This window comes from Alnus glutinosa, chromosome 13, assembly GCF_958979055.1.
Source record: "Alnus glutinosa chromosome 13, dhAlnGlut1.1, whole genome shotgun sequence".
NCBI classification, from domain to species: domain Eukaryota; kingdom Viridiplantae; phylum Streptophyta; class Magnoliopsida; order Fagales; family Betulaceae; genus Alnus; species Alnus glutinosa.
The window spans coordinates 4,128,785-4,155,387 of NC_084898.1; the positions used below are offsets into that span (position 1 = coordinate 4,128,785).

Below are 26,603 nucleotides of genomic sequence, written 5' to 3' on the forward strand. Positions count from 1 at the left end.
TTCTCGTATGATGGATCTGCTTTACAACTAATCGTCATTTAGAACAGTTGTAAAATTGAGCTAAATGCGGAGAAAAATGCTGAACCTAAACTCTTTTTACAACTTGTTGACAGATGTCGGTATGCGATTGATTGAAGGGTGTTAAAATTTTTTCAGTAGCTGACGTGACTTCGATCACATGTTGACATGTGTCAACATGTTGTAAAAAAGTTAAAAAGTGTAGCTCTCGACCTCTCTTATTCAAATGCAAACAGATGCACATTAGAGTTGCAAATTCAGTGACAAGAAGGGGGCATTTCAGCCATTTCAATGGAATGAATTGAGAGTTTTGGCTCTATCTTCACCACATGCTTCCTGATCCTATATTAAAAGAAACCAGACCTGCCTGCATTTGAGGACATACTAAATCATAGCTTGCTTCCTCTGCCTTTGTTATCAACAAGACATGTTCTGTATGATCGATCACTAGAATCATGGGAACTCAATATCTCAGGCTTTCATTTGTGGTCTTTGTGATCATACTCACAATCAGCCAGCAATCAACTTGCCGCTACATGTACGAAAGGGTGAGTGAGAAAACAAAGGGAACAGAGAAGTTCAGCTCATATTCCCAGTTTTCATGGCATTTCTCTGCAAAAGGTCAAGAGAGATACGGCAAAGATGATACCAAACCAGCTTATGGAGTTTCACTACGAGCAACTCCAGGGGGACCAAACCCACTTCATAACTGATCAGCCTTCTTGAAAATCTTGTGTACTCGGTGAAAGATTAAATTTTTGCAGTTTGCAGTAAAAAGTCATTTTCTTTTCCTTTACAGAGATGTATAATAGATAGAGTTGAGAAAGAATGTGAGTGATTGTAGTCTCTGAAGAAAATGTTATTGTACTTGATAGAATATATATATAGTAAAGACAATACATGAAGCATGCATGCATACTTGAACAATGGATGAAATGCAATCATGTAATTTGCTGGAGTTCTGTTTTTCCCAGCAGAGCTGCAATCCCATCTGGGGAAGAGCTTAATTGATGAGGTAGATGATAGAGGTTTTGTAATAAAGAAATAGTAGGCAACAAAGAGTTCAAATAATGAAAGTGAATTAAATAATAATTTCATGCTAAAAAAAGAATGGATTGAAGTGCTACAGATGGAATGAATGGGTTCAGCCACCAACTCAAAGTATGTATAGGTATAAAAAAAAAAACTGTAATGGTTCAGGAAAGAAGTCAAATTCATGCACACCCAATGAATTTTCAATTACTATTATCAACCTGAATGGTGGGGCAGAATTTTGGCTCTTGTGAAGTTTAAACTTTTTAAAAGAAATAGTGGTAACAATAATTAATTTGCATTTTTTAAACATGTTTGTAGTTCTACAGGTCAAACAATACATTCTGGACATATTCCAAGATGTAATCTCCTTGGCTAAAAACCAGACAGGAATGTTATAGGTTTTATTAGACATGCAAGTTGAAATGTTTATTTTGCTTATTTATGTAGTATTATCACGTAGAAGACTAAGGCTAGCCTAGCAAGCAAGCACCTAGAGGACAGATCAGAATGATCAGTCAATGGGGCCACGGCCCACTAAACAGAAATGTTCATCCCATGAGCTGAGTTGTGCTCCAAATTATACTAAAATTATTATAAGTAAACAGGGGAAATCTTCCTGTATGGACACTTCCATCATTTTCCGAGGATGGAACTGATTAGGTTCAAAATATCACCCAACATATTGCTTCCCTACCAGGGTTCTGTAGGACAGATCAAGCACCCGGTAGTTGGGCTTGACACCAATACATGAATAACATTTTAATCAAAAGGTCATGTCTCTGTCCAAGCATACATACATACTGTGCGTGTTTTGCAGTTAATATATGCAGACAAACTAGAAACAAGTTTTCAAAAGCATATCACTTCTTGTCTAATAGAAATGACACAAGAGATGGGCACCTACACATGAAGAAAATGCACATACAAGTGCAAGAGAGAAATTGCAGTTGGAGAAATATATCTACAGTAATACTAATACATAGGAAAGGGCAAGCAAAAGAATCAAGAAGGCAGCTTCAACATAACTTCGTAAACCGCCACTCTTCCCCCCTCCCCCCTGTTAAGATAAAGACAGCAACTTCAGATGTATTGTTTGACCTTCCTTGTACAGGAAGAACTATGATTCTTTATCAGTCAATGGAGCCACTATACAGAAATGTTCTTCCCATGAGCTGAGTTAAGCTGAAATTATTAGAAGTAAACAGAAGACATCTTCCTGTATATGGATATTTTTCCATCAATTTCCAAGGATGGAACTGATTAGGTTCAAAGTATCATCCAACGTATTGCTTCCCTACCAGGATTCTGTAGGACAGATCAAGTACCTGGCAGTTGGGCCTGTCTCCAACTACATGAATAACATTTTAACCAAAAGGTCGTGTCTCTGTCCAAGAGTACATACCGAGCGTGTTTTGCAGTTAATATATGCAGACAAGCTACAAACAACTCTTCAAAAATATATCACTTCTTGTCGAAGAGAAACGCAACAAGAGATGGACACCTACACTTAAAGAAAATGCACATACAAGTGCAAGAGAGAAAATGCAGTTGGTGAAATATATCTATAGTAATACATAGGAAAGGACAAGCAAAAGAATCAAGAAAGCAGCATCAGCATAACTTTGTAAACCGCCACTCTTCTCCCCCTCCCCCCTGTTAAGATAAAAACAGCAACTTCAGATGATGTGCAACAGCTTCGGATAAACCCAACACAAACAACCTCATCACTTCGAACAGCTTTATCAACAGAGGAAGGTAACTTGAATCCAGCAACTACAAGATTTAGATTTGAATATTTCAATCTTTACCTGGCTTTTATCTTTTTATATTGTAACTACTCACATGTACTTGTAGAGAAAACTCATGTAACTAATGATGTATCAAATGTGTATAAATGAAACCAAAAAATGTCAGTCGTCGATTAACCTACCATTCATTCTAAACCAGTAAATCTTTCGCCTCTCTCCCCCCTCAAAAAAGACCACAAATATATATATATATATATATATATATATATATATATATATATATATATATATATATATATATATATATATATATATAAGAGGATGAAAAACTGACCTGTACACCTACTCTTAGAATGTTGAACAAAATGAGGAAGAATGAGTTTTCAAAACCTGCAACAATTTGATGTAAACTATAAGATATAGGCACTCTTACAAAAAGGCGTCAAATGAAAATTCAAGGGATTAATACAAACCACGAAGGACCTCACTACATAATCTCAGTGCCCACTGGATCTACAGAAAAATGAATAGAAAGTGTTTTCTGGGTGATTGGATGGAACTTAGACCTCCACATCTGTTTTTCAAAATTCAAAGCTAATTAGATTCTTGCTGCTCAATCTCTTTTACAAGATAAATATGCAACAGCTTGAGTTGAAATTGGAAGAAGGCATTTAGTTTGAAAATTTTAGAAGACTTCAGTTTTTTTTCATTTCCTTTTCTTTTTCAGTTCTACAGCTTTTAAAAAGTTTTAAGTTCCAGAAATTCACCCTTATCCATATGTAAAACTTCCAGATCTCCCAAGAAATTTTGGATTTTACTTATCAATTTTGACCAAGTCTGAAACTAGTCTCAAGAAGTAAATTTTAAAACTTGCACCGGAACTTACATTAGATAAGGACCATAAATAGAAACCTATCATAAAACAACTTATTAAGCCAAAGAATTCAGAATTATATTATCTAATAAAATGGCAGCATTTGGGAATCCTTATCCACATTCATGATAAAAACACTTTTATTGAATTTACTGTTGAGGGAATCCAAAGTGATTCCTAAGGAAAATCTTATTACAAGAGCTTGAAAGATTTTTGCCCTGCCCTCCCTACTGGCCCGCCAACACATAAATACTAAGGGGCCATCAACGCCCGAGCATTACAAAGGAAAGTGAAATATTGTGATATGCCTAATCGGCTTTATTGCTTATTTCAATGATTTAAAGTAAAAAGGGAAACTAATTAAGGAGTCAACTAACATGTGTTTTCCATAAATTTTTGGAGCCAGCTATCCATGATTCTCTTTCTTTTCTTACCATGCAATAATTCTTGCCATGTAAAAAAGAATAATGCATGAACTGGATTCTCTTACCATGTAAAGAAGAATAATGCAACACCTCAATCTCACAGTAGGAAGATAAATAGCCCACATAGAGTGACTGGATTATAAAGGCACTCATGGATGTTAAGTCTTATATTGGTTTCTTACTATGCGAGACTGAGCTTTATAAGTGATTCTAAGAAATCTCTAAAAATTAACTAGTCATTTTGGAGTGATAGCGCAGATATGGCTAGCACTTTTTCTGGGTCGTTAAAAATGATATTAGAACAACCTAAAAACGCCATATGGTACTGAAACATTGCATGATGTAGCCTTGACGAAAACGTCAGGGATTTAAAGGGGGGAGGGGGGAGATTATAACACTTTAGTCCCACATTGAAAAAATGAATAGCTCTTATAAAGAGCGGATTATAAAGGCACTCATGGATGCTAAGTTCCACATTAATTCCTTACTAGCTGAGACTAAGCTTTATAAATGATTCTAGTGAATCTCAAAAAATTGATTAGTTCTTTTTGAATGATAGCGCGGATGTGGTTAGTATTTTCCTTGGATAGTTGCAAATAATGCATGGGTTAGATGTGGGTGCATGAACCTATCAGTTCAATGAGGCGGAATTTCTTTCAAGCAAGTTTGCAGAATAAATTTGTTCACGGAAAAATCACATTATTCATCTTTTTTGCTCTTCACCACAACTAGGGTTTTTGAATGACTCATGTACAGAATTGAAAATAAAATGCTTGCTATTTTATACCACAAAAACTGAACAACAAGCGAAATCTTACAAACAAAAATGTGTGCAGTCACAAGATTAGGATCCTTACATCTTGGTATTCTGAACTTCCCATAAATATCTCAAAGGCCTCGACTGCAAAATATGCCAGTACAAAGCAGTCAACAAATGGAGGTGGCATATAATTAGATAATAAATCTGAAAGAGAGCTCACGTGACCGAAATCGTATCACTATTCCATGTGTATATTCCTCATTGCCGAGATTTAAATTGAGACCTGACAATCAAATACTAATAAGAAACGAGTCATGATTAAAAAATTGAATATATAAGATTTTTCCTAATAGGAACCAAGAAACAAAATGATCCAAACAGTCTCAAGGGTTGACTGGAATTGCTTTGAAACATAGATTATCTATAAACTGTTTTAGTTCAAAGTAGCCTGCTCAGGGAAGGCCACCAAGCAGCATAACAATTGATGGGTTTCAGCTCACACACCTTGAGTAGATTGGACAATTAAGGATGGAAACCCAATTGTCAGCCTTGCAAAAGAAGCCAGTGCATGTTCAACAGGTCCACCAATTGCATTATTAACAAATGAAATCAAAAGCACAAACTCTAGACCATAGTTGAATTCCTGTCGCGAAAGTAATATGAACCTCTTTAGATATTACAATTCAATACCAGTAACCAAGAACAAACACCATATTGCAACATGTGGGACTCATAATGGAAACTCAAGATTCTATTTGGTTCCAAAATGGTAAAAGAACGGAAACATAAATTTCAATAACCAAGACATATATGATTTCATATCATTTTAATCCCTTCTCTGCATCTGCATGATTAGCAATGAGCTATAGACAAAAAACCACAGGGAAATCAAAATTCAAAGCATTCCCGTTTCATCTCTAAAGCCAAAGTTCAAAGTACATCACACCTTACCTCTCCTTTTCGAAAGATAGTAAGGATATCATCTTCTACTTCAGCTTCAAAATCTACATTGACTAATCCCTGTTAATAGAGGCAAATATCAGCCCAATAAGTTGCACAAATATGAAATCTGAGGCAAGGGATTCAGAGAAAACTGGAAGAAATGAAGTATGAACAGAGTATCAGTGTTTACATGTCAGACCATACATGACAGTAAGGCATAACATGCCCTTTGAGAACTCCCAAGTAGAAAGGGTTCTCATAGAATTTTGCAAGGTCTTCTTTCCTTTGGAAACGCATATAGACAGCATGCGTGTAATTTTCGAGATTTTCTTCTGAGATACGTCCTGCAGGAGTAATTAGAACATCTATTCTCTATACAAGATGAATCAATCAATATATGTATGTGTCTGTGAGAGTGTGTGCATATGTACGTGCCTCATTGAAATTGCAAATCAATTGATAGGTCATGCACATAGGCCCATTTATCAGCATGGGTCGAGCAACTGCAAAAGCTACCAAACTGAACTGGTGTTCAGTACCATCAAAAGGTGTTCTTGGAGCTCCAACTACATATTTAATTTTTTGATGCCATGAAAAGAAAATAAGGCTTCATTCATGCAATGTTAGCTATAAAATATGTGTCCTTGCATTCTATCTGAAGCAGAAACTCACCTAATGATATTGCAACAATTCCACCCATTTGATATTGAGTTGTATAGAGATAATCCAGCATATCCTTCTCTTCCTTATCAGATAAATTCTCCTTTGCTTTGAGCAGACAAATGTGTTCCACAACTTTTCTGTATAAACAAAAATACCCCATGAATAACAAGCCGCAGTGTCATACTAATGAAAGAAATCATATGCATCAAACTGCAAAACTGAACTTGATAACAGAACCTATTAAATGTGATGCTTATGGTTGCCAGGGACAATGTATGCAAGAATCTATACGAAACAAACAGAAACAGCCTAGAAAACTATATTATATTGCTAAGTTCAGGGGCACTGCAAATATAAGAAACCGATATGGGGATATAACTCAACTTGCATCAACTCTCAGGATTAAGAGTGGTATTCAAAAATAAACGTATCAGTAACTTTTATGTGCCAGTTTTGGTACATGTATTCCATAATTTCCATTCAACATATAAATCTCATTGTCGACTGGCATGTAAAAGGAGCCCTGGCAACACAAAGGTTACCCACCATTTTTACCTATAGTTTTAAATGTAAGAATTAGTGTATACTTCTGAGTGCCCTCAGGTTTGAGCGACATGTATGTCAATTCATACTACTAAAATGTCACCCATCATATGATGTGAACCAATTAATACAAAACACATGAATAGATAAGTTGGCTATTTCGAGTGAGCCAGGAACTCCCAAAAAACATAGTGAGACTGTATTTTACTTAACAAAATTCAACATAACATATATTCCATAATCCTTCCTTCAAATACACAATAAAGCTAGCAAACTCCCCATAGGAGTGTAACTCTATTCTAGATAGAGTTATTCCATACATTCAGCTAGATAACCTATTGCTATTCAAATAGAATTTTAAATGAAAACAATTATTATTACTCGTCTTCTCTCACTAGAAGATATAAGACTCTTATTCAAACTACTACTTCTATTTAGACTAGATAAGATATTTAGATAAAGATGTAATCCTTACAGATTAGGATTACATCATCATAATTAAAAGCTGTCAAATCCAACTATCAGCAACACTGATAATCCCGGACAAATTTTGACAGACAATTAGCCTAATCCTTAATTTGTTCGACACAATGACACTCTAAAATCTGAAAAAACAATGTATGGATAACAAAATAAGCACTATTGGTGCTTTTGATTGATACAATTGTTTTTCATTCAGATACCCATATAAATTTTCATGAAAAGAATTAAAGTACTATATGAACCTTTTCCGATCCAACTTGGAGTTCGAGCTCTGGTCCTCAGAGGCTGAAACTACCACTCGCCTGTTCATTGCCTGACTCCGCCCCGTGTTCATGACTCCATTCACTCGAGAAACTATAATAGAATAGTATCCACAAAAAATGGTAGAATAAAGGTTAAGTGATTAAATTCATGTTTAGTATCTAATTATCATATTACCAGCTGAGTTTGACTCTGACATTACTCTTACCTCTTATTTAAAGCTAAAAATTTCGCGCATTAACCTAACAAATTTGGGCTCACACATGGGAGGAAGTACTAAAAATAACAAGGAAGAAATTATATTTAGCATTTCCTATAAGCAATTAAGCACAGACATTTGGACGAATGGAAATTTATCAAGAGAAAAAAGAATAAATAACCAAAATCAGATGCTGGCATGCAGAATTCAATAATGAAACCCAGTAACCCACCATTAGAATAACAAGTATGAGCTTGAATTGAGCATTTCCTACAAGCTTAGACATTTGAATCAATAGTAATTTATAAAAAGAAAAAGGAAGAAATAACCTAAATCAAGTGCTGGCTTCAGATATATATAACTCAATAGTCTAAACGTGAGGACAGTAATGAAACCCACCATTAGAATAACAAATATGAGATTGAATTGAGCATTTCCTACAAGCTTAGACATTTGAACCAATGGTAATATACAAAAAAAAAAAAAAAAAAAAAAAAAAAAAAAAAGAAAAGAAAAGAAAAAAAGAAGAAGAAGAAGAAGAAAGAAAGAAAAGAAAAGAAAAAACCCAAATCAAGTGCTGACGCGCAGATGAATATAATTCAATATCCAAAACGTGAGGACAGTAATGAAACCCACCATTAAAAGAAGCAGAGCGAGGAGAAACAGTAGTGTTAAGGCGGAGAGGGTGGTGGATGAGATAAACGGGAGAGCTTGTTGATGCATGGGGAGCTTGACTGAGCATTTTGGTTCTCTGGTTGATGAGTGCGTTCGTTTTTTGATATCTCCAACGTTAAATGGAGCAGACACGCCTCAAACTCACACTACTCAAATGGGTGGACGAGGAAAAACGATTACTTAAAAATAACGGGTTCTTCAATTGCCGCCTTATTATTTGGAATTCCGGAAGAATTTTTTCTAATTCGGTATATTAAATTAATAATTTTTATTTTTTTTTTAAAAAAATAGATATTTTAAAAACGACATAAATTTTCTACAAATTGATTTGTAGAAACCCATGTATAAAAATGACATGTATTCTTTAAACATGTGAGAAATACATGTTTTTTTATTAATGCTATTAAAAAAGCAAATAAGAAGCACAAATTATTTAAATAACATGTGTTTCTCACATGCCAATAGACACATGTCAATCTGTTTAAAAGCATTCGCATCCGGCTCAGCGAACTTGCTTTCCATTTTAGTTGATACAAAGAGGTAAAATTAATCACTTAATCAATACTTTAACACTCCCGACTACCTTTTAATAAGTGTGAAATATTTAATTGAAATGAGATATAAAAATGACATGTAAAAATGTGAGAAATGACATGTGTTCTTCAAACATGTGAGAAATACATGTTTTTTTATTAATGCAATTAAAAAAGCATATAAGAAGCACAAATTATTTAAATAACATGTGTTTCTCACATGCTAATAGACACATGTCAATCTATTTAAAAGCATTCGCATCCGGCTCAGCGAACTTGCTTTCCATTTTAGTTGATACAAAGAGGTAAAATTAATCACTTAATCAATACTTTAACACTCCCGACTACCTTTTAATAAGTGTGAAATATTTAATTGAAATGAGATATAAATGATGAAGTCAATGTTCGAACTCAGGACCTTTGGGTCTAATATCATGTTAAATCACTACTTATCCTAAAAGTTTAAGCTGATAGAAAGACGTAAATTTAATTACTTAAATCAATTTTTTTTAACAAAAAATGCTTTACTTTTACATTTGGTGAGTGCTATAACAACTCACCAAATTTTTTCCAAATTGTTTAACCAGATACAACTCATTTTGCTCGCATTTAAGCATCTGGCTAACCAAAATAACATTTGACTATCCGAATGAAAATGTTTAATAGGTTGAATTTGAGAAATTTTCTCGCACCCAAATTTAAAGGAAAAGTTTGGGCTTTTTTTTTTTTTTTTTGGCTTTTGTTTTTGTTTTAGATAATTTATGTGTGCAAAGGGTTTGAGGGCTTCTGCCCGTTTATGGTGGAAATGATAAGGGAGATGCACGAAGAATTTTATTATTATTATTATTTTAATTTAATTTAATTTTTATTTTTTTTAAGTCCTTAAAAATATATATATATATAGTAGCCACGTCAGCGCTAACATGGCTCTGGGGACAGGTGTCGCACAGGTACGCCGACACGTGTAGGATGACATAACAGGATGTTAGTTTTGAACGGAAAAATGAATGGAGATACCATTTCTATCTTTTCCCATAGCACATATACCTCCTGCGATAAAAATGAAAATTGAGAGAGCAAAAAATAAAGTTTTTAAACCATAGGGGTGTGTAAGGTATTTAATCCTTTTTAATACTATTAAAAAAAATGTGAAAATTACATGCTATTAAAAAAAATGTGCTTTTCATATGATAAAAAACGCATGAAACTCTTTGAAATTGAAGAAATTATTCCAATTCAGTTTGAAAGAAATTTTTGTCAAAACTAATAAAAGTAGTGTGAAGAAGAGTAATGTTGCTGTATACTACATTTTTATTCCACAATTATCTTACAATGTTGATTTGGCGGTCCTAACTAACCATCAGATCAATTATTGTTTAAAAGATTTAAAGAGCTGGCTGAAACTGTCACTCAAATACTAGGGATAATTGCACCGGAGGTCCCTGTGGTATACCATAATTATTTTTCACTCCCTATGGTTTAAAAAGTTCACTGGAGGTCCTCGTGATATGCAATAATTACAAATCGATCCCTGGCGTCAAATTCTGTTAAAATTTTTAACAGATTCCGTCAAATGCCACGTCAGCGCCACGTGTCGCCAATAAGATGGCGACACGTGTCTATCGTAATAAAAAATATAAATTTATTAAAAAATAAATAAAAATACTTATTTTTTTATAAAAAAAATTCAAAAAAAAAACAAAAAAAAAAAAAGCTGAAGGGGTGGCCCAGCCACCCCTTTGGGGGTGGCCTGGCCGCCCCCAGCCACTTGGGGTGGCCGCGCGCCACCCCCAGTGGCTGCAGGGGGTGGCGCGCGGCCACCCCCAGTGGCCGGGGGTGGCGCGCGGCCACCCCCAAGGCCCAGGGGGTGGCCTTCGGGCCACCCCTAGATCTACTAAGGGTGGCCCGATGGCCACCCCCGGCCACTGGGGGTGGCCGCGCGCCACCCCAGGTGGCCTCTGGGGGTGGCCATCGGGCCACCCTTAGAAGATCTAGGGGTGGCCCGAAGGCCACCCCCTGGGCCTTGGGGGTGGCCGCGCGCCACCCCCGGCCACTGGGGGTGGCCGCGCGCCACCGCCGGCGGCCTCTGGGGGTGGCGCGCGGCCACCCCCATGGGCTGTTGGTGGCCTGGCCACCCCTTTCCCATTTTTGTTTTTTTGTTTTTTTTTTTTTGTTTTTTGTTTTTTTTTTAAAAAAAAATAAGTATTTTTTATTTATTTTTTAATAAATTTATATTATTTTATTAAAATTAGACATGTCAGCGCCACGTGTCACCAATAAGATGACGACACGTGGCGCTGACGTGGCATTTGACGGAATCTGTTAAAAATTTTAACAGAATTTGACGCCAGGGATCGATTTGTAATTATTGCATATCACGAGGACCTCCAGTGAACTTTTTAAACCATAGGGAGTGAAAAATAATTATGGTATACCACAGGGACCTCCGGTGCAATTATCCCCAAATACTAACAATGTAAAATAATTATAAAATAAAAATGTAATTTTTATTTATTATCGAATAAAACGACCGCTTCGACTGCGTTTTATGTTAGTTGATTTGTGTTTTGTATCTTTTGTATGAGTTTTTTTTTTTTTTTTTTTGAAAATATATCTTTTGTATGAGTTAGGTGGCCTGAATGTAACTGTGTGTTGGGAACAGTTGGGCTATTTTGTAACAGGTAGAGAGTGGTTGGGGCACAAACACAGCATGTCAAAATGGAATTGAATTCTTTCAAATTATTTGCTAGATAGAATTCGGATACGTGATAGTGAGTGGCCACTTATAAAACTCATTTGACCGAATAAGTTGATGTAGTCCTGACTGAAGACGTAACAATTCCAGCTACAAAGGAAGGATGGATAATATTCTGCAAAATGGCAAGAACACACTGTGGGTTTCCCCACGCTTCTCCTCCGACGCTCAAATTAGTCTCACACTATTTTTTTTAGAGAGGTTTCTTGGAATTGAAAGCAAAAAAACCGAGAGAGAGCCCTCACCTTGCACCTGGGTCTTGCTATTTATAGGCCATTGTAATTATGGCTAGGTAAGGTTATTCCAGCTTTTAAGGAACATCACTTCTTCTGACCTGAACAGTGTTTAGGTACACTCCCAATAGTGACTGATAAGCTAACTTATTACTGATGAGGTATGGGCTTTCAGTGAATCCCGGATTTTCCGGGGTTTAGTCACCTAATCGCGTCCTTCAGCCGGCCTCATAATCATTGCCTCCTTTCGGTCAACCGTGCATCTGATACTCGGACTGCTCGAATCTTTCTTGGTCGATTACTGGCGTGTCGGGAATGATCTTTCTTGGTTGGTTACTGCCGCTGTTGGGAAAGGCGGCTTTCCCAACATAAGTGGTTGGACAAACTAACTTTTATTTGGTCAAATAAATTTCATAAGTGATTTCTTACAATCACATGCCGAATTCTCTCAAATTCAAATAAATAATTTTGAGAAGATCATAATCCGTCGAAATCATAGCCAACTACCAAGAAAACACTAGCTATCACCCATAATGGATCAGTGAGGTTGCAAAGAACCTGGCAGCCGTCAACCCTAAAAGGACCATCTTTGATTTCAAAAGGCTAATAGGAAGAAAGTAAGTCGTCATTCTCAGTTTGTTGATTTGTGATTCTTTGTGTTGTTAATTTTGGCTTTTCTCATTAGTTTTTGTGTTCAATATACATCATACAGAGCAGGCTACGAACTTACCAAGGATGCAGGTATTATTGCCGGACTGAATGTCGCCGGAATTATCGATGAACAAACCGCAGCCCCCCTTGGTAAGAAGAACATCCTTGTTTTTGACGTTGGTCTTGAGAATCAAGAACGTTGTTTTTAACGTTCTTGCCACTAATTGAGAAATGCAACTAGACTCAACACAACAAAATTGTGGTCTTAGTGTTTCTTTTATATATATATATATATATATATATATATGAGAAAATTACATTTACCTTCCAAAATTTCACTAAAATTGCAATTTTACTTTCAATGTGAAAAAAATTGCAATAGATCCCAACAAAATTTCAAAAATTTGTAATGCAGTCATTCCGTCAACTTATTCCGTTTACCCTGAAAGTTCCACACGTGCTTTTTTGTGGACCAAACTTGACGGAAATGCCCTCAATCTTCCAAAAGACCAAAAGCACGATTTCCGGCGACTGCTTGCAACGACAATATGACTAGACCGACGTTCGGGCAACGCAGAAGCAGAAATCTTCGGTACCCATCTTCAGCGGCCATGAGAAACATAGTCTGACAGCTTTGGGAGCCATCCTGATTCACGGATTTAACCAAAATGGCTTGGGTTTCAATGTCTTGATCAGGGGTGGATGGGCTGGGGCTTGTGGGTTGGTTGTATCTTTGTGTTAGGCCACTAAAAGCTCTGTAAAGTGCGGCCTTTTGCTTTAGGCTGGCCGGGGTGGCTGGTGGCCGGTTTCTTTGCTTGAAGCCTTGGGTTTATATCAAAAGGGTTTTGAGATTTTTAGGTCCGTTTGAGTTGCGATTTCCAAAAGTGCGATATAAAATAACGATTTTAAAATGTGTGATTTGAAAAAAGTGATTTTTAAAAACGCAGTTAAGCGTTTGGCAAAATCGTAGTTTAACTTTTAAAATCGCAAATTAACCTTTAAAATTTTGTATTTTTAAAAAAGTACATTCTTACCTGTAATTTGAAAAAACAGATTTTCTGCGATTTTTAAAAACGCAGTTCCCAAACGATTTATATTCTGTGATTTGGTTTAAAATCGCACTTATTGTATACGAAATCGCAATTCCAAACACAAGATTCATGTATACTTCTTGCCATTCCGGCATTCCGGCACCGTTTGTGCCGGGAATTCCTTCCCAACTTTCATGTTTTCCTAGCCTCTAAGGTTCAGTAAAGATAAAGAATTGAAACAGTGGGATGCTGAATAGTTTGATTTAATGCGTGGGAAGAGAACCCCTTGTAACGTAAATTGACTTGTGTTTTCCATCAAGTCAAAGTCACTCAAGTGGGCCAAACTTTTGCCTTCAGATTTTCTCACAGCGTGTTCAACTGTTTTAGTCCCAACGAGAGTGGTGCAGATGAGGGCACTGAACTTGAACTTGGAGGAGATAACTTAATAGAAGGAGATGTAGGGCCCACTTATCTTTACCTCACTTGTTTGAGGCAGGTGGGCTTCGAAACACCCTCTCTTAAGTTGTTCAATTTTTTGTGTAATTCGGGCAGCCTAATAACACATATCTTGATTCGTAATAATTTATAATAAATGTTCAAATCTATTAATTCTATTAAAAGTGCACATAAGAATTATATATTTTAAGGACAAAAGTCAATTTAATAAACTTGGTTAAAAGAGTTTCCTCCGACCCAATTTGGAAGAAAAATTTGTCCACTTAACTCTTTTTTTTTTTTGCTAGCACATGATTTCCAAATTTGTCCTCTTGGCTTAAGCTTTCATAATGTTTCAGCATACTGTGAAGCATTGAGGACCCCTGACTTCAATGTCGACCGAAATGGAATGAATCTATTGCATTGGCTAGGGCTCGCCCATTCCTTGGAATGAATCTTCTACAGAAGGATAAAACACTAGAGCTACATTCTTCCAGGCAAACACAATAACTGAGCTAAATTTATACAAGCAAATTAAAATTGATTGTGGCAGTCTGGGATTACAATGTTGGACCAAATACGCTTTTTCATTACATATCAACTGATGGTATAAGATCACACCATGTAGTTAGATAGGCCGCTCCTCAGCTAGTGTTCGGAAGCTTCCCCACTGACTCCCTGCCAGTGTCTGCCATTAGTATCAAGAATGGAAAAGACCCAAGAATCAATTTGGGTTTAGAACTACTAGTACTAGAACAGTACTTCATATCTACAAAACCGATGCAAGTAGCACAACAGCAAGTTAAATTTGCTGCCTGCTATTGACCTGTGCACGGCTCAACAATGGCTCTTCAGAACTTCAAGAATTAGTATTGTCTAGGTTCCGGAAAAGCTCTGGAAGATGGGCGTTGGTAAGCTTTGTCCTCTTGGTGATCTCATGCTTCTTCTTCTTTGGCTTGGGCTTGGAGGAAAGGCCTTGAACCTCTGACCTGGCCCTCCTCTGTGGGTTGTTGGACAATTGTGGTAGTTTTTTTTATTATTATTATTTTATTTTGCCATTTTCAATTTACACCAAACGTGGTCTACATGCAATTAGTTATGCTCAAGTCTCAATTTTGAAATTCTGTTCCTTTTTCTGAATTGTGGAAGGTGGACTCAATATGATGGTCTAGGCAGATAAGGTTGCAATGCAAAATAAAATTGAAAATGAGGAAAATAATGAATACTTGTGCGAGTGTCTAGGCAGCTAAAATTGAGGAAAAAAGTCTTGGAAGTTCCTATTGTTCTACTAACTATAATAAATAGTGATTACCATACTCATCGTCATTGGTTTGGCCATGCCTGTGATACAATTTAGATTGGCTTGCTCCTTTTAGCACGCTGACTTCTTTTATTATGTTTGTTAACTGAATATATGTTGCTAATGTTGCTGCATATATATATTTGCTTTTAAGCCATTTTAACACTAAACAATTTCATTCTGTAGGTCATCAGTACTGGCCGGCCACTTGGTATGGGTGAGATCTATTGCATTTGATCCAAGTAATACATGGTTTTGTACTGGTTCAGGATCTGCAGATCGCACAATCAAGGCATCGACCTTCAATTCAGTTCATACAAATTAGTTCCAGAGAGTTGTTCTAATGATTTGATATCATAACCATTTGAACTTGCTTTGATGCCCTTCATAATTTGTCTTCTAGTTTTGTTTATTTCTCATATCATATGTGGTCCTCATTGGATGATTCACCCATTGCTTGTGGTAAACTTGGAAATATGTTGGGGAAACTAGGAAAGAAAATGGATGGATCAGGAGATAGCTAGTATTTCTGAGATTTACAAACTGAGGACTCTGATCATGCAATATTTCTGACATTGGAAAACTAAATATGGTTATGCAACTTGTGATCTCTATCTTTCTCTCATAAGAGAGTTGGCATTTCATTATAAGGAGCAACTACCGAGTTATTTTCCCCTTCTAATTTTGATTGACAGGATATGGGATGTGGGAATATTTGCTTTCTCTGGCCATGATAACACTGTTTGTTCGGTGTTTACTCAACCTGGCTACAGAAGTATGAATGGAGAAATTAGCAGGATAAACAAACACCCGAGCACATGAAAAAAATTAATGGAAATATCATTAACAAGAAAAGATTCAGGTACAGAGGAAAATGTAAGACAAAAAGAAACGCGATGCATTGAATTCAAATCACACTATCACCATGGAGGAGAAGGAGGCTTCCCACACAAGTCCCAATCCAACGCTTGTTGCGAATATGCGTGAGGAAAATATTGCGTGTGTTGTTTTTAATATCATACCAAAAGAGATTCTTACACCCGTAATCCATCTCCATCACAACCTTTTGGCCGTCCGTCGTTGAGAACACTACTCGCCACGCCTTGAGAGGCTTCTCGTAGTGGAAAGTCGGCACAGTACAAAGCCGACTCCAACAACTTCTCTCCTTCATCATCCAAAACTCAATGGATTGTGCGTCCGCGTCCGGTCCATACGCGGAAACACACAGCGATCCTCCCAAAACCTCCAAAGTTTTAACCGACTGCGGTTCAACCGGAAGCCTATGCTCTTGGAATTTCTCGGTGGCGAGGTGGAATGCGAGAAGGGTGATCCCTCGAGTCGCAGTCTTAACCAACCAATGCAAAGCACCGTTCACAAAAACCGGCCCCGCGGAAGAAATACGCGACTCACTGTAAGGCCATTTGTCCTGTGCACTTGTCCAACAATGCGCTTTCAGACTGTATACCTTAACTTCAAAGGCCCCTGCAAACTCTTCATCACTGCTTTCAAAGTATTCCACAATCCTCAAAACCTTGTAATCGTCTTTGACCGGGTCATACCCGAATGCAAAATTGAATCCGTATTCAAAATTGGGCGGGAGACCAGGAGCGCGTACGGTTGGTAGAGAGGGTAATTTCTTGTACTTTCTGACTGATGGGTTCCAAATCACAGTTTCATCATCATACGTGCGGGTGCAAACCAAGCCATCGCAACAGCCTACGATCTCGGAGAATCTGTCTGGATTGTAGAATGGCGGGAAGATCTTCACGGGCCGACTCTCGTCAGAAAGGTCGACCAAGTAGTAGTTTAGCGGCCGATCAGCTTTACAGTTCCATGTCTGAACAAGGAGAGTGCGTTCGCTGTTGGACTCGAGATGCATCTTGATGAAACGTGGCTCGTTGATCAGGGCAAACCATGAATTGGAAACGCACTGTAAACGTACCAGAGACTTGACGGGTAGTCGGAATAGGTGGGAAAGTATTTCGGGGATTAGATCTTCCGGTATCGACATCTTCGATCTCCTCACTAAATTCCTTCTGCAATTTGGACGGTGGGTTTCGCAGGATATTAGGTTGACTGGTTGAGGGAATCAATCCTCAATAGGCCAGGATGATGGAGGACTTTATGTATATCCGGACACCGACTGTGTGGGAGTGGGACTAAGGTTAAGTCGGTGACTTGGGTCGGTCTTTAGTCTTACCACTTGGGCTCGGAGAGGGCTGCTACTTGCTAATTTTAATAATCTTTTAATGAACTTATGGTGTCTTTTAAGTAGACATTTAAAATGCATAATAAAAATAAAAGACTAACTAGAATAAAGCACTTCTAATGATAATAATTATCTCTAATATTTAAATTCTAATCATAATCCTAATATTATCAATAAAGATAACTTATTATCTCTAAGGTATTTTAATCCTAATATACCTCTACTAAATTTGTAACAAAAAGAAAGCACCCTTGCCCAAACACCTAATCTTCATAGAAAATACAACTCTCTTATCTTTTCTCTCTCTCTCTCTCTCTCTCTCTCTCATGTTTTAAGATTTTAAAGAAAGAAACAAGTTTGAGTTATAAAACAAATAGAGAAAAATATAAAGTTAGTCCATATGGTATCACCAAATTACAATCAGCTTCTTGGGGTTCACATTGTTATTAAAAACTTTATGAGGTAAGTAAAAAATACAAATAAGCCTGTACACCTAACTTCCGTTAGAAAAGTTGTCAAAATCCGTTACGATGACATGTCAACACCAATCGTATCACAAGTCACTCACAATAAAATATAAAAATATTAAAACATATAAAATATAAAGAAAAAGAAAAAGAAAAGCAAACAAAATAGAAAAAAAAAAAAAAAAGAAAAAAGAAAAGAAAAGAAAAGAAGAATAAATTGTGGGGTCGTCGGGCTACACCTCTTTTTGTAAAATGTGGATGGTCGTCCAAAAGTTTACCAACGCCAAATGGCAATGGCGTTGGAAGATGGATCAAGCCAGAGGTTCAATGAATCAATTGCATTAGTGAGGACTCGTCCATTCCTTGCTTTCAACGACATGAAACCAGGATTTGTTATATATATATGAGAAATGCTCTACTTCTCAAAATTAGTTCTAAATGATGTGTTACTATTTTATGAGATAGTGACACATTTTCCAAAATAATATATTTTATCTATGATTGACAATTCATTTGGGAATCAACTTTTGAGAAAAAAGTTTGATAAGTATAGCACTTCTCAATATATATTGCCCCTTGCCCCTTTTAGTTCCGTCCGTGAACGATCCTTTTTATAGTACACAATTTACATTGGATAGTTTTCTCATAACTGAGTTGGACAAAATTTTCTAATTTAATCTATTAAAATGATATGTGAGAATCACATGCTTTATTAATTCTATTGAAAGTACTTGTAAGAATTACATGTCTTAGGGACAAAAGTCAATTTAATATATTAAGTTAGAAGAGTTTCCTCTAAGGCTCAAACCCAATTTAGAGGAAAAATTTGTCCATCTATTTTTGCCTTAGTGCATGTTAATGTTTTGTTGCTTGAACAGATGCAAGTTCCTAAAGCACATGATTTGCCGATTCGTCCTCTTGGCTTAAGATTTCATAATAATTCAGCATAGTGTGAACTGTGAAGCACTGAGGCCCCGACTTCAATGTCTACAAAAACAGAATGAATCAATTGCATTAGTGAGGGCTCGCCCATTCCCTGGAATGAATCCTCAAGGATAAAACGCTAAGAACTACGTTCTTCCAGGCAAACAAAATAACTCGGCTAAATTTACAAACAAAGTCTGGAATTACAATGTTGGACCATATAGGCTTTTTCATTACATATCAACAGATGGCCGATGGAATAAGATCACACCATGTAGTCAGATGGGCCGCTTCCCACCAAGTATTCAAAAGCTTCCCTGCCGACACCCCACCCGTGTCCGCCATTAATATCACGAGTGGCAAAGACCCAAGAATCAATTTGGGTTTAGAACTACTAGAACACTTCATATCTACAAAACTGATGCAAGTAGCACAACAGCAAGTTAAATTTGCGGCCTGCTATTGACCTTCTGTGCACGGTTCAACAATGGCTCATCAGAACTTCAAGAATTAGTATTCTCTAGGTTCCGGAAAAGCTCTGGAAGATGGGCGTTGGTAAGCTTTGTCCTCTTGGTGATCTCATGCTTCTTCTTCTTGGGCTTGGGCTTGGAGGAAAGGCCTTGAACCTCTGACCTGGCCCTCCTCTGAGCAGTGTTGGTAGCAGGCTTCATCCCATTCTTCTGGAGATCCCTCTCAATGTCAATCATATCACGAGGCAATTCAATTCCCCGAAACAGCTGTTTAAGGTCATCATCCACCTTAACGGGCACCCTGGGGTCATTTGGATAAGCAATGTCTTCCTGGGAATCGAAGTTTGATAGCAGCCAAATCTGACCCCCAGCTTTCAAAACCTTAAGAAGAATAAGTTCATACAATTTATTGCAAGAGAAACAGGTAATCGATTGTGTTCTCACTTAGTACCAGGGTACCCATACCCTTTTTTGCAAGGAAAATCAACTTATGAGAAAGCACTACTTCCGATGCTTTTCAAGTCCCACCAATACACAGAGTCACCAGTCACATCTTAACTATGCTCAGAAAGTTGTCCACTCAGAGAAAATCAGATCAATAGAATTCAAAGGTTTGTTCAGCGGCTTTCAATGCAACATGAGCTTTTTCTAGCAATCTTCTTTTTTTTTCGTCAATCAGTTTTTTATAGGCCACACAATGAGGGATAACCTTTCCCCTCCCAAATCCCCCCACTCCTATAACTTAAACCCAAGACTATCCCTTACAGAAAGGGCGAGACACCCACAAGGCTAAAAGGTGTAGCAGTTTTTTCCAGACTTCTCTAAACAAAATTCTGGTGCTATTATGAAAGCATGAATATCATGATGTAAAAGTTCATCAAACAAAATGGGGCAATCAAATATTACATGTACCTGCAAGTCTTCCATCACAGTTGGGTATGCATCCTTAAGATCAATGACAGCGATCCCCTCCGGTTTTTTCCTTATTAAGTAAAGAAGCTGACCCTTGTCCTTTAGATCATACTTAGACTGTAGACCAAATCAAAAGTCAAAATGTTACCCACCATGAAAGAGGTATACAGAAAAAACTAAATACAACTTAAATACTAAATCAAAATAGTTATAAGTCCACAAAGTTCTGCAGCTACATAAGTTTAATGTTACCTTGTAAGAAAAACGCTTCCCATCATAGTGAACTTTCGGGTTATTCCTCAAACTATCAAAGACAGCTTTGTTGGCATTTGCGTCAACATAACATGCTTCATTTATTTGCTCCGGCAAGAAGGCTTGCCTAGTCTGCAAATACAAACAGCATTCAGCTGGTGGTAATTAGCATTCACCTGGTCCAACTAGGGCAATGTAACTCATGTTGATTTCTAATGATTTGATATACCCCGTTATTACAGTAAACAAAACCATAATACAAATTGCCCTCAAACATCTATAATTTATAATTACCTTCAATTCAAAGTACAACTGTCTATCAAATACTATCAGTTTCCCCCTAAAATCAATGCCATATAAACAAGGTTTTGAGTTTCCCCAATTAATTGCAAAAAACAAAACAAAATAGTCCCAGTTTGATGAAAGTGGATAACTATATAATCACTTTTAGAAAAGATCAGTAGAATCATATGCAATAACAGAACTCCAGACGAAACTATCTTGCTCTTTTCTAAACTTAACTTCAGCTGTAACAGCTTCAAGTAAAGACCTATTAAAATCTAAAATTTCCTGAGCTCAAGTCTCTGGTAGACAAAATAATTGAACTATTGGCACAAAGAGAATAACACCACACCACATCTAAGCCTCCAACTGAAGAGATTACCAGTAGCTGCTTCGTTATAAAGTCCTCTAAGTATAATTATCACTATAAGCTTGCGAGATAATCAACCGCGAACAGCATCTAAACTATTTATTTATTTATTTTTTTGTGCAGTAGACACACAACTTTTAAATCATTTCAGCAACGGGCATTGCAAATATAACAATAGAATAACTAGTGCATTAGGCAATACATATGTATAGATAAAGGCGGGGAGAATTGGGTTTAAACCTCCAGTAGCAGATCTATAACACGCTTGATCTGAGCTCCTACAGGGGCTTTCCGAATGCTGTTGATGTGTTGAAGTCTCTCTGTATCATTTGAAAATTTAACGGCAGGAGCAGGGGTTCTTGCATTGGTTGACAGTGCTGCAGCTACAGGTGTGGATTTCTGAATTATGGACTTATTAGATGCTGCAATGCTCGTGAGGGTTGACTGGCACTTCTCTTGCTGCTTCTTGAATTTATCTAACTTTTCCTGTAATGCCATCTAGACATAAAAATGTTTTCTTTTAGTAAGAGCTGCTCAAACCCACCATTGATATTTAAGAATGTAAGAACAAGATGGTAAAAGGTAAGAATTAAATTGGAATCACTAAATGGCCAAAACGACTCCAAAACTTAAATACTGGGGTCATAATTCAGGAAGAATAAACAGCTAGTAATCAAGACATTACCATAAGTTACTAAGAAAACTTCATACTGCATGCTCACACAAACATATGTCTACACTGAAAACTCCCATTTTTGTATAACATAACTTTCATGAAAGAAGTAGAAATAACAAGGCCAGTCACATACTATATGTTTATACTTGGATGATGGATCCATGGTTGAATTTTAACTAGGTAACCGAGTTGAAGAAAAAAAAGACTCATATTCGTCACAGTACACCAAATCAACAACTAATAACTAATCAGCCAAGCCATTTTCTGAATAAGAAATTAAAACCTCTAAAATATGAGAACAAGCATATGGATGAATTTAGTACCCAAAAAAATCATTGGTCTTTGTTAACCTTCAAATCGCAAGCTCTAAGCCCACAAGTGAATTTACATGATCAATCCCTATCAGTATGAATCAGCCAACCCCAACAATTTTTCACCAAAGAAGCACAAAATCTTACATAAACATTCAAACCCAAGTTTTTCAAACAAAGAAAAACGCATTTGAGCCCTTCTGAACCCTGAATTAAACCTAATTTAACCGGACAAAACCTTAGCTTCACAACTACTGCAAGTAATGAGAATCCCTCTAAAGCACTTGATAAAAGCACAAATTAAACCACTGAACCCTAGAAATGAATACAGCAATTTCGAAAGTCTTTAAGAATTTACTAATTGAAAGTTTTAGACCGGAAGCGAGTACCTCGGTGTCTCTGAGAATTGTGCGTCCGTCGACGAGAGAGAGAGAGAGAGAGAGAATGTGATTTGGGCGGGGTTGAGGTGGATACTGTAACAGGTTTATGTATAGTTGGCCATGGGCCGCTAGTAGTTGAATTGGTTACTGCAATTGGGCTGAGCAATTGGGCTGACTGTTACAATTCAGTTAGTTAGTTGGGCTAAGGAGAATTGTATAAAAGGCTGCTTCTTGTAAGAGAAGGGGATGAAAATTGTTATGATCTTGTATTAGCCTTAGTGATTAGTTCTTGAGTAGTTTAGTGATTAGCTTAGTGATAATGGGAGGTCCGATCTACCTCGAATCAGATCATACTTGTAATTCTTCATTTCCATTGATTTTCAATACAATCTCCATCCATTGAATTCCATTGTTCTTTATACAAATTTACCAAAATAATCAAAGTAACCTCAGGCGTGTTACAGATACCGTGGATTGGGCTGAAAATGCGAACCCAAAGCCATATATGTTTTTGGGAAAAATAAGTTGTTAGCGAATTTGAAACGAGTGATTACGTTTGTTTTCCGGCTAAAATTTGCCCTTCGTTTGTTTCACGTCAACATTTTTACCACGTGACATTAAAATATTAATTTTTAAACTTGTAATTAATTTTCAGGGAAAAGTACACATAATTCCTTCAAACTACCATTCAATTGTCAATGTACCCCATAAACTACCAATTGTGTCAATCTCCCCCCTTAAACTATCAGAAAATGTCAATGTCCCTCCTAAGACCAACAAAAAGACAAAAATGACCCTAATTTTTTTTGAATAAAGCAAAAATGTCCTCATAAATTCAAAAAAATTAAAACTAAAACTAAAAAAAATAAAAAAAATTAAAAAAATTAAATTAAATAAAAAACGAAAAAAAAAATATTTTAAAAAAAGAACAAATTTTTTAATTTTTTTTTTAAAAAAGTAAACAAAAAATAACTGAATTTTTTTTTTTAAAAAAAGAAAAACAAATGAAAAAAATAAAAAAGAAAAACCAGTTTTTATTAAATTAAAAAACGAAAAATAACAAATTTGTTTAAAGAAAAAAAACGAAGAAACAAAAAATAACTGAAATTTATTTATTTATTTTTTTAAAAAAAACAAATGAAAAAAAAACCAGTTTTTATTAAATTAAAAAACGAAAAAACAAAAAATAACTGAAATTTATTTGTTTATTTTTTAAAAAATAAAACAAATGAAAAGAAAACCAGTTTTTATTTAATTAAGAAACGAAAAAAGAACAATTTTTTTTTTTAAAAAAAAAACTGAAAATTATTATTTAAAAAAAATAATAATAAACAGTTTTAATTTTTAATTTTTTTTTTGGAATAATTTTTTGTTATTTTAATAATTTTTTTTAGTTTTTATTTTATTTTAATAATTTTATGAAGGGCATTTTTGTCATTAGGGGGACATTGACATTTTCTGGTAGTTTAAGGGGGGAGATTGACACAATTGGTAGTTTGGGGGGTACATTGACAATGATGTGGTAGTTTGAGGGGGTTATGTGTACTTTTTCCTAATTTTTATTAAAAGGAAAAATCTTAAAAAAATTTAGAGTTAAATAGGTTCACCCATGTGATTTAACTCTTTTATTTTTTGTCCCATGTTTATTTTGTATCGCAGATAGTACCTTGGTTTTGGCTTAAGACAGAGATGGTACTTCCATCCAAAAATTTACGGTTGTCTATGTCCACTACAAAAAAAATTGTTTTTTGCCACTTGCAGTTCGCCACGTGTATGGTCACTGTACACGTGGCGAACTGTTGGCCACATGCAAGTGGCCACGTAAATACACGTGGCAGATTCGGGTGACACTAACTGCACAGTTGGCCGCGTGTATTAAAATACACGTGGCTAACAATTGGCCGCGTGTATTTTAATACACGCGGCTAAATGTATTTTTTTTTTTTTTTAAAAAAAAAATTATATTTTTTGGGTTAGCCGCGTGTATTTTAATACACGCGGCTAAATGTATTTTTTTTTTTAAAAAAAAAATTATATTTTTTTGGGCCACGTATACTTAATATTCTGGAGTCTTTTATTTTTGTTTTTTTGTTTTTTTCCTTCGACGTCGAGAGTGAGAGAGATACAGAGAGTGAGAGAGAGATACAGAGAGTGCGACAGAGAGTGAGAGAGACAGAGAGAGAGACGTCGACGTCGGGAAGGCCGTCGGGAAGGCCGGCCACACGGTGGTCGGGGAGCTGGCCGGTGGTGCGCGCCTGACGGAGAGTTGGCCGGTGGTGCGCGTCTGACGGAGAGAGAGAGAGAGAGCAATACAGAGAGAGAGAGAGAGAGAGAGAGCGAGAGAGCGAGCGAGCGAGAGGGAGAGAGAGAGAGAGAGCGAGTGAGAGGGAGAGAGAGAGAGAGAACACTGAGAGAGAGAGCGAGAGGGAGAGAGAGAGAACACTGAGAGAGAGAGAGAGCGAGAGCGAGAGCGAGAGTGAGAGAGAGAGCGAGAGGGAGAGAGAGAGAACACTGAGAGAGAGAGAGAGAGAGAGAGAGAGCGAGAGCGAGAGCGAGAGAGAGAGCGAGAGGGAGAGAGAGAGAGAACACTGAGAGAGAGAGAGAGCGAGAGCGAGAGAGAGAGCGAGAGGGAGAGAGAGAGAACACTGAGAGAGAGAGAGAACAGAGAGAACGGAAAGAGAGAGAGAATTGAGAGCTTGAGAGAATATATATATATATATATATATATATATATATATATATATGATATATTTCAAATTGGTGCAGGTAGGCGCGCGGGACAACTCCCGCGCACCTACCTGCACCAATTTTGGCCACGTGGCCTAAAGCCACGTGGCCAAATTCTTTTTTATTTACATTTTAAATATATTTTTATTTTTTATATATAAATATATATTTTTATTTTATATTTGTATTTTAAATATATTTTCAAAAACAGTTGGCCACGTGTATTTAATACACGTGGCCAATTGCAAATATAAATATAAAAAATTATAAAAAAATATAAATATTTTAGCCACGTTTATTTATTACACGTGGCTAATTGGCCACGTGTAATTAATATACGTGGCCAATTGCAAATATAAATATAAAAAATTAAAAAAAATATAAATATTTTAGCCACGCGTATTTATTACACGTGGCCAATTAGCCACGTGTATTAATTAGCCACGTGTAATAAATACACGTGGCTACTTGGCCACGCATATTAATACACGTGGCCAATTACAAATAATAAATATAAAAATTAAAAAAAATATAAATATTTTAGCCACGCGTATTAATTACACGTGGCCAATTGGCCACGTGGCTACAGTAACGGCTACTGTAGCCACGTGGCTAATTGCATTTTTTTTTTTTTTTTTTTTTTTTTTTTTTTTTTTTTTTTTTTTTTTTTTTTTTTTTTGTAGTGGTCAGTACCACTAAACACCCTTTAAAAGTCGACACATGTCCCAGATGCCACATAAGTTGGCCCTCTCAACCAGCGCGAGTGATGGTTTCTTCTGCCTTTTGCTGCTGCCGCTGATCTTCTATGGTTGTCCACTGCCTCATGGCACTTTTTCCCAGCGCGTGGTCTTCATGCGCCGGTGTATGCTATTGTCCTTCGCCATGCCATGATCGCCATCCATCAATGCTACTGTTTCGTGTTTTTATTTGTTGTCTTTTAAATTTTTCCTATAATATTCTAATCTCTCTTCTTCTTCTTATTATTATTTTTTTGCTAGTTTTTTGCATTGACTTTTTCTGTTAATAGTGTTGTAAACACTTCAAGGTTTTGTTCTTTTT

General features: G+C 36.5%; 3 protein-coding genes across 6 annotated transcripts; all 3 read right to left on the reverse strand.

Annotated features, from left to right (window-relative positions):
- Nucleotides 1-1,833: 1,833 nt before the first annotated feature.
- LOC133853709 (uncharacterized) lies at nucleotides 1,834-8,761 on the reverse strand. Of its 4 annotated transcripts, none has more exons than XM_062289721.1 (11): nucleotides 8,588-8,761; nucleotides 7,734-7,845; nucleotides 6,475-6,602; nucleotides 6,007-6,146; nucleotides 5,812-5,880; nucleotides 5,365-5,503; nucleotides 5,081-5,143; nucleotides 4,958-5,001; nucleotides 3,285-3,375; nucleotides 3,136-3,191; nucleotides 1,834-2,706 (listed from the first exon to the last, which is right to left on the reverse strand). In XM_062289721.1, exons 1-9 carry the CDS (start codon nucleotides 8,691-8,693, stop codon nucleotides 3,289-3,291), a joined length of 888 nt encoding a protein of 295 aa, XP_062145705.1. In that variant the 5' UTR covers nucleotides 8,694-8,761; the 3' UTR covers nucleotides 1,834-2,706; nucleotides 3,136-3,191; nucleotides 3,285-3,288. The 4 variants fall into 4 exon arrangements, with proteins under 4 accessions (XP_062145705.1, XP_062145704.1, XP_062145702.1 ...); XM_062289720.1 differs by having other exon boundaries at nucleotides 1,834-2,826; XM_062289718.1 differs by having other exon boundaries at nucleotides 3,275-3,375.
- Nucleotides 8,762-16,463: 7,702 nt separating this feature from the next.
- LOC133854855 (F-box protein CPR1-like) lies at nucleotides 16,464-17,634 on the reverse strand. The gene has a single exon (XM_062291125.1). The coding sequence runs from the start codon at nucleotides 17,573-17,575 to the stop codon at nucleotides 16,472-16,474; it is 1,104 nt and encodes a 367-aa protein (XP_062147109.1). The 5' UTR covers nucleotides 17,576-17,634; the 3' UTR covers nucleotides 16,464-16,471.
- A 1,594-nt stretch (nucleotides 17,635-19,228) lies between these two features.
- LOC133854919 (transcription initiation factor IIE subunit beta-like) lies at nucleotides 19,229-22,983 on the reverse strand. Its single transcript, XM_062291193.1, has 5 exons — nucleotides 22,827-22,983; nucleotides 21,691-21,948; nucleotides 20,799-20,930; nucleotides 20,547-20,663; nucleotides 19,229-20,015 (listed from the first exon to the last, which is right to left on the reverse strand). The coding sequence occupies exons 2-5, from the start codon at nucleotides 21,946-21,948 to the stop codon at nucleotides 19,668-19,670; spliced, it is 855 nt and encodes a 284-aa protein (XP_062147177.1). The 5' UTR covers nucleotides 22,827-22,983; the 3' UTR covers nucleotides 19,229-19,667.
- Nucleotides 22,984-26,603: the final 3,620 nt, after the last annotated feature.